Source organism: Crocodylus porosus, unplaced genomic scaffold, assembly GCF_001723895.1.
Source record: "Crocodylus porosus isolate Cpor-Errol unplaced genomic scaffold, CroPor_comp1, whole genome shotgun sequence".
NCBI classification, from domain to species: Eukaryota; Metazoa; Chordata; order Crocodylia; family Crocodylidae; genus Crocodylus; species Crocodylus porosus.
The window spans coordinates 8,198,498-8,206,955 of NW_017728943.1; the positions used below are offsets into that span (position 1 = coordinate 8,198,498).

At 42.6% G+C, this 8,458-nt stretch overlaps 1 protein-coding gene across 1 annotated transcript in view; it reads left to right on the forward strand.

The window, feature by feature from the left end:
- Window positions 1-8,458, forward strand: part of MPP3 (membrane palmitoylated protein 3) — a 38,036-nt gene that overhangs the window by 14,134 nt on the left and 15,444 nt on the right. The window contains exons 4-6 of the mRNA XM_019548508.1: window positions 1,898-1,978; window positions 3,850-3,987; window positions 7,566-7,647. Of these exons, the coding sequence (XP_019404053.1) occupies window positions 1,898-1,978; window positions 3,850-3,987; window positions 7,566-7,647 (301 nt within the window). The remainder of the gene's footprint in view (window positions 1-1,897; window positions 1,979-3,849; window positions 3,988-7,565; window positions 7,648-8,458) is intronic.

Genomic DNA, 8,458 nt, shown 5'->3' on the forward strand with positions numbered 1-8,458 from the left:
ACACTACCTTTTGAATGCAAGGCATTCTCTATCAGCTTGTGTAACTTTTTCCCAACCATGCAATTAGTCCAATAAAAGATACCACCCACAAAAATCCTTGCCCCTTGCATAATTCTTGGAGCATTATAGCAACAATATCACTCCAACTTTATAGCTGAAAGCACTCACTTTTAAAAGTGTCAAGGGTATTTGTTTATTTGCCCAGTTTATATACAATTAATTCTCAATTTTGATTGCATTTCAAAAATTGATCTTGTAACAAAGGGGCCTACTTGTGGCCGATCACTATGGTGGCCTGCCCCCCTGTCCAGGGCAGTCTGCCCTGTCTTTCCTGCCACAACTTGTTGTAATGAACTTGATGTAAAATACAGGAGGCTGCCCATGTAATACCCCGATGCCTAGGGCATTACACACGGGTCCGACCTTCCCTATACCATGTCCCATGCCTTGCAGATAGCATCCATATTGTACAGTGCCTCACACCAACCCGTGCTCCAGGGTCTCCCTTGGGGCTCTCACTCCCCCCTGGAGCTCACTGTCACTATGCTGCCACTCTGTACTAAGCTACCCTCTATAACTCCCCTGGCCCCTTACTGGCTGCCTTTGGCTGTGGTTGCCCCAGGTATCCTCAGATGTGCACTGCATGCCCTCTCACTGGGGCCAGCACTCCTCTGCCCCCTCACTGGGGCTACTCCTCCATCCTCTCACTGGGGCAACAATTTACTCCCCTCACGGGGTCTTACTCACTGATCCACTTTAGTGCAGCCCTTCAGGTCACCCCTTGCAACCCTACTTTGTACCCACTACTGCATAACCTTCAGGCCTCCCTTGTGGCCCTACTCTGTGTGGCCTGTTCTCTTACTCTGCCCTCTCACTGGGACCAACACTCCACCCTCATGCTGAGGCCTCGGGGTCTTGCACCCCTCAGGCTCAGCTGCCTCTCCCTAGACGTGCCTGGCCCCAGTACCAGTTACCTTCCACAGGCGTGGGTGTCCGGAGACGTGCCTGGCTCACTGCTTGCTCTATGACCAACTAAGTTGTGGGGGCTGGTGTTATAAGGTGCCCCTACCCACCTTTCACTGGGGAGGCAACTGGCTTGCAATTTCTGGGGAACTGCTCCACCATGGGCAGTCCCACCAAACCATCCTTCCCCAGCAGGGTATAGTTTTCAGTCATACCCAGGCCCAGGAGCCTCCTGCCATCTCCATGATTCCTGCTTTTACCTCCAAGGTTGTTCCGAGCAGCAGCTCAGCTGGACGGTGTTCTCTCCAGCTGCTTGCAGCAACTCCTGCCTGACCCTTGAGGGCCTGGGTCTAAAATGGAGGCTCCAAAGGTACTCTGCCACAATCTAATAGACCACAGTCTCAGATATCTGACTGCATTCAAATATTATAGTAATGGCAGGGTATAAGCACTTAACAGATCAGGAAAACATCCGAGACAAATCTTTCTTGCTAAGGAGAAATTGTTAGAACCCATTAGTATCTACCCATAATAGATCAGGTCACTCTTAAATGTCACCTGAAGTTAGTCTTTGGGGAATGTTATGTATGGAAAATCCTGAAAACAGTTGGAAACAATGAAAACATTGTTTATTAAATTTTGGTTAAAATGTAACAATAAAGGATAGTTGTTAAACATACTCAGTTTAATTAAAGTGTATTTGTGTACCATTTAAATCAAGGATGCTGATTTTTGACTGTGTTTCCATAATATAAGTTATAGTGAAGCAGGTTAAAATCATATATATCTTTTAGAATGTGTGCTTATTTCACTGAAGTTGCCTTTGAAATGTACCCTTAATTACTTTTGTTGCTTTGCAATAGAAATGGATAGACATGGACCAGAGATTGCAAAATATATTCACTTGTTTATCGCTTATGTTGACACTTTTAAGGTGATAGAAGAATTGCAGACTGCACCAGCAAACAATGAAGAAAAAGAGCTACTTCAGTTATTGTCAACACCACATCTGAAGGTAAGAACATAAAGTACTAAATGTTTCTTTTCTCAGCATAATCACCAGAAGGGAAACTTTGTTAAAGGAAGGTTAAAACTAACAGTGCCTGGAGCCCTAACTGGGTTAAGAGAAGCCTGGGGATTAATTGAGTGGGGGACAATACAAGGAGGTAAAATTGACTGAGCAGAGCCCAGGCTGTGGAAAGGAAGGCTCTGATATTCATTGAGAGCAGGACAAAGCAAGGAGAGAAATTGATTGATCAGAGCCCGGACTGTGCTAAGGACAGCTCTGAGATTTAGTGAGTGTGGAACAAAGCAAGTAGAGGAAATGACTGAATTACACACGGACTGGGTGGTGCGAGTTCCTGTAATCAACCAAGAAACTAGATCAAGGGGCAAATTGATCACCCATGGTGTGGGCTGTATTATGGGACCCTAAATAATGGATAGATCCGAAACTGGGAAGTTGATCAAGTGGAGTGTGGTCCGAGATATGAGATGACCTGATGTTTATTGACACTGAAACAGGAAGAAATATCTGTCAGGTGTAGGAAAGGCCACCTTACTTGCCAATTTAAGTTAAAGTTGTACGTACAATCTCATTGATTATGGATCTGACCAGGGACGAATCTGGTGAAAGGCCGAGAGATGGAGCGGAAAGGGGAGTTGTGGGAAATAACCCCTCAGGATTGATCAGTAAGGCTCAAGAATGCCATTTGGGTGAGTGATGGACACCAGGGTATAGGGGAGAAGGAGAAATTTACCCCAAGGACTTGCATCAGTCCAACCCGTTAATTGTGCAGTTGCTCTCTCTGTTCGTATTAGTAACATCATAGTGTGGTGGCAATAAATCAAAGAGCAGTGGGGTGGAGACAGCCCAGAAGAAATAGTTAGTGACTATCAAATGACCACTGCTACAGGCATAATCTTAGCTAGCTAGTGGGGCACAATACTGAGCAAATAACGTGCCCAGGCAACCATCTGACTTTGTGCTCCATGTCAAACTTGGCTTTAACTTTATAATGTCCTTGACTATGAGCAATACTGGTGGATCTTGTGGATATCTGTAAGCAACAACTCTTTACTTCTGTGCATTTGATCTTGAGTAGATGAAGCAATTAAACTATCTTATCTATCGTCTATGATTTTGTTTGGTTTTCTGAAAACTGAAAACTGGTCTCCCCCATGCTTCCCCCTCCCAGCCACATATTGTGGGTCTCCCCTGCATGTGCCAACCCCCACACTCCAACAGCATGTCTCCCCCATACTTCCCTTGCCATATGCCCCTCCTTCGGCATACAAGTCACCCTGGCTCAGGGTAGGCGGTGGCTAAGTTCCAGCTTCAGCCCCAGGCTGGTACTCAAATCAATGATGAGGCTTTTTTCCAACTTGTGTTGACTGGGGGGCAGAGAGGAGGATCTTGTCTTGTATTCAAGTAAATATACTAATTTAAAAAAGAGTGGCTTGAAAGGGTACTTACTTTTTTACAAGTAACTTGTTTGCCATACCCAGTTAGCTCATGATCCTGTTCTTAATTCTGACAACAATACAACTTCTGTTACTTTTGAAAGGTCCAGGATCCAGGCCTTGAAGATTACAGAAAAGGGAAACATTTAATTTCTTTAGTAACATAGGTGACTTTTTAAAAAGGAAACTGGATGATTAGCTTCCTTTTTGACTAAAGTAGGTAAAGCAGAAGCTCATGAAGTTTGCTACAAACTTTTGCCAAGAAAGTAACAAATTATGCTTACAAGAAAACTTGTTATTGATTTTTCACCAAATGAGAAGCTTTTTGTACTGGCTGTAAAGTTGGGAATGAAAAAGATTCTCTCCAGTCTTTCCTGAAGTATTTTAACATTTTCTTCTTTTTTTTATTTCCTTTTTGAACAGGCAATGCTTGTTGTACATGACACAGTTGCACAGAAGAATTTTGACCCAGTCCTTCCACCTCTGCCAGATAATACTGAAGATGACTTTGATGAAGAATCTGTGAAAATTGTTCGTCTAGTAAAGAATAAAGAGCCGTTGGTATGTAAAAAAATAGCCATTCCTTCATCCAAAAGTGGTCTGACCCTTCATGAGAAAGTATTAAGTCTCAGGATGTTTTCTTGAATGAAGTGGCTGGAGTAACAGAACGAAGGAGAAGAGTTGGGCTTATCTATACATCAGACACGTCAGGTCAAATCCTTGACATTAAAAATAGTAAACCCTTAATTCTTCCACTGTACCTAAACCTCTAAAAGTTATGTAAATTTTGTCCAAGAGAAACTGTCAGTCTTCCTTAAAACCAAAATCAAAAAGCCTGTAAGCTTCCAAATCTTTTAGAGTAATTTAAAGAGTTTTTAAATAAGGAATTTAATGTTTAGGAAGCTTCTTTGTTGCTTCTGCCATTTCAGGGGAATTTGGCAGAAAGAAGGTTGAGCTGCAGGGCCTTTAGAAGTGCTCCAGAGAATGGAGCGTTTCTTTGCTACTGAGCTTGAGAGTTTCTTGAATAGAAAGGCATGCTTATGCTTGCTTGCTTCACTTTGTTTATGCAAGTGCAGGGCCTGTGAACCTAGCAAATGGATTGAGCAGTAGAAGCTAGAAAAGAGAGTGGAAATGCAGGCCAGCGAAGTCATGAGTGGAGCCAGAGTGTCTGTGGCTAACACCCCTTTGGCACTATATAGATGTTTTACGAAGCACAATAGTGCAAAACATCTTTTGTACAATAAAGCAGAACATATTCTTCCTGTCCATTAGTAGGGTCATACTACAGTGGTTTAATCAGGGATGATCCTTGAGCAGGAGGCTGGATTAAATGACCTCCCAAGGTCCCTTCCAGCCCTACTTTTGTATCATTTTATGATCCTATGTGCTAGGTATCCCTCACTTCCTTGCAGAGGGGCAGCACATTGCTCATATTTGGCAGTGATGCTGCCTGGGGGAACATATTGCAGGTTTCTGTCTAAATCACGAAGCTGGTAAAACAGAAACAAATACCAAAGTTGTCTGAAGACCTGATTTTCTCCTTATATCATTATTAACTCCTTATATCATTGTAAGCATAGCATTTCTTGTTAACTTGTCCATGGGAGCTGCCACCTCCAAGCCAGGACTACCCTTGTCAATGGATTAGATTGTGTGCTTTGATATCATCTGCTAGGAGATTGATGCTCTGATCTCTTTTTGGTGGAGGTTAATATAAGTAAATCAAACTACCTTTTCTCATAAAATTGTGAAGTATGAGAATTTTAGGAGGAATTACAGAGAAGATGCCTAGAAACTAACTGCATTATAACAAATAAACAGTAGTAAAGAATAATAAGCAAATAAAGCAAATCTTAGTAAATATCTAGTCACTGATGTGCATGAGTCAGTTGATTAAACATAATTTATACCACGCACTGAACACTTTATCTGTGTGGAAAACATTACAAATGAATCATCTATGGCCATGGGCAAATCCAGGATCAGGGCAAGTGGGGTGTGACCACAGCCCTTCATAGATTCATAAAATTGTTAGGGGCTGGAAGGGACCTCACAGATCATTGGGTCCAGCCCCCCAGCTCTAGGCAGGAAGACAACTGGGGTCAAGTGACCCCAACAAAAGGTGACTGTCCAGTCTCCTCTTGAAAACCACCAGGGTAGGTGACTGCACTGCCTCTGGAGGATGTTTATTCCACAGTCTGGACACTCTGACTATGAAGGAGTTTTTCGGTTGATGTATTCCAGCATGTTATTTGCCTTGCTGACCACTGCATCGCACTGTTGGCTCATGTTCATGCAATGGTCAATCATTACCCCTAGGTCCCTTTCGGCCATGGTGCAAGTCAAGCTGTCACCACTGAGCCTGTATGTATATTGAGGGTTGTTTGCCCCCAGATGGAGCAAGTTACACTTGGAAGTATTAAACTTCATCTGGTTCTGCTCTGCCCAGCTCTCAAGCCAGTCCAGGTCCATCTGTATCTGCAACCTATCTTCTGACGTGACCACACTACCCCATAACTTGATGTCATCTGCAAACTTGGCCAGCAAGTTTTTCACTCTCCCATCCAAATAATTGATAATTGGCTATGTAATGCTCACTTGCATGTCAGCATAGCTCCAAATGGAGCACTGTATGTGCTGTGAGCTCTTTGAGTTTATCAGCTGATCTACAACCTCTGACTGAACCCCTGCCTTCATGTAGCTTTGAATTCAGCAGCAAGGGGAAAGAAGGGATGAGCAGGAACACTACTTACCCCCTGGGCTCAGAGCTGCGTGAAAGCAGGGACTCCAGCCAGAGCCTTCATGGATCAGGTGGTGTGCTCAGAGGCCTCACAGCATATGCGAAGCTCTGGCAAAAGCTACAGTGACATGCCAGTGAGCTCAGAGAGTTCACTACATATGCACCACACAGCTGATGCAGGGTGTGACTGCACTTCTGCAAATCTCTGGATCTATCCCTGGCTATGACTTATAGTTTTTGAAAGTAGAGTGAATGTGCATGTAATCTTTTTCTGATAGTTTAAAAGTGAGTAAATGATGGATCAAAAAATCCTTTCCTGGATTGAAGTCAAGGATGTAGGATGTAGTGCTGAATTCTGTCCACACACAGTTTGATCAGGTAAATACTGTGAGAAGTTTTGTACTGAATGAAAATCTTTTCTTCTTCCTCTAGCGAGAAATAAAGCAAGCAGTTGTGGTGAAGGACATTAAAAGCATAAATTTCTTTCCTCTACTGCAGACAATGTTCTTTGGGTAAATCTTCTTAACAAGATTTTGGGTATAAATACCTTCCATCAGGTTGAGGAAACCTGTGTCCTTGTCTTGTCCTTGTCATAGCCTTGTTTGCCTATGTCATTAGACCAATATGGCTATAACGTATACCCCTGTTTCTTCTCCTGCTGAGTTAAACAACTCAATTCCAGATCAAATTACTGTATTATCAGTAGTCCTAAGAGAAGGCTTCCTAGTTCAGATGCTTATCTCCTTGTATATAGAGCAGAGAGGCTCAGACTGTACATATAAAAAGCTTGTTAAAGAAATTTCTGTTTTCAAACACTAGTGAAGCTTTTGGATGCCAGTGTGACGGAGGCCACGTGAATATGTAGTTCAGTGGTTTCCAGCCTTTTAAGGCTTGAGGCACCCCACAGAAAATATAAACTCTACGTTTTTACTTATTTTGACTGCAAAAAAATTATATAGCAATTCTTCTGTTGCAAAGACCTCAGGCCACAACAGGTCAGAATGCTTTTCAAATAGGAAATCATAGTTTTAAACCTCTGGGTTTATCCTGTGAATCATATTTGTACACTTAACAGTGCTAATATTGCATGATACTCTTGAAAAGATCTTAAGGCATCCCAGGGTGCTGCGGCATTCTGGTTGAGAAACATTGATCTAGATGGACAATTGAGTGAAGAAACTGCAGACATACAACCCCATCCTATAGTCTCACCAAGCAGTGCAAACACAGAGGTCAGATTGTTGGTGAAATTGGTCAAAGAGAAAGATACAACTTGTTCAGTATGTTCCCTATGAAAAAGAACAAATTCCATTGTCAAAAGCTTATCAGATTTGTCATTACCTCACCATTATTACCCCATGTTCGACATAGGTGCTTTACAGTTTTTGTTATGTTGCAGGGAGCAACCATCAGAAGGGATGAGCACTCTGGGGCTGTGATCGTAGCAAGGATCATGAGAGGGGGTGCAGCTGACCGCAGTGGTAAGGTTCTGAATAGAAGGAACTTTAAAATGCTGTTGCTAAAACTACACTTCAAAATTTCTAAAATAAAAATTTATAACAAATCAAATGGTTAATTTCTTAGCAAAGCTAACCCTTTGATCACCAACGTTTGTTATATGAACAACTTACTAGTTGTGCAGCATGATTTGTACAGTCCATAGAAAACATGTCTGCAGTTGAATTCTTTGACCTTGCACTTCTCAGAGATTGATCATTTAGAATTTTAGAGGTTGATCATTTAGATTTTACTAGATGAGCTCATCTGAACTTGTATGGAGTCTGCTTTATTCAGCAAATATAGTGAATAAAATATTTAGGGGTCCTTAATATTTTAAAATACATTAGTAATTTCATAGATTTCATGGACATTAGGGCTGGAAGGGACCTCGGAAGATCATCGAGTCCAGCCCCCCACCTGAAGGGCAGGAAGTCAGCTGGGGTCATAGGATCCCAGCAAGATAAGCATCCGATTTACTTTTGAAGGTGTTCAATGTAGGTGCTTGAACCACCTCCAATGGGCAAGCTGTTCCAGACCTTGGGGGCTTGGACAGTAAAGAAATTCTTTCTTATGTCCATCTTGGAACGGTCATGCAGTAGTTTATAACCATTCGACCTCATCATCCCTTGGGGTGCTCTGGTGAACAAACGTTCCCCCAGATACTGGTGGTGACCCCTGATAAACTTATAGGTGGCCATCAGGTCACCCCTGAGCCTGCACTTTTCCAGGCTAAAAAGCCCCATGGGTCTCAGCCTGTCATCGTAAGGTCTGTTTTCCTGACCTCTGATCATG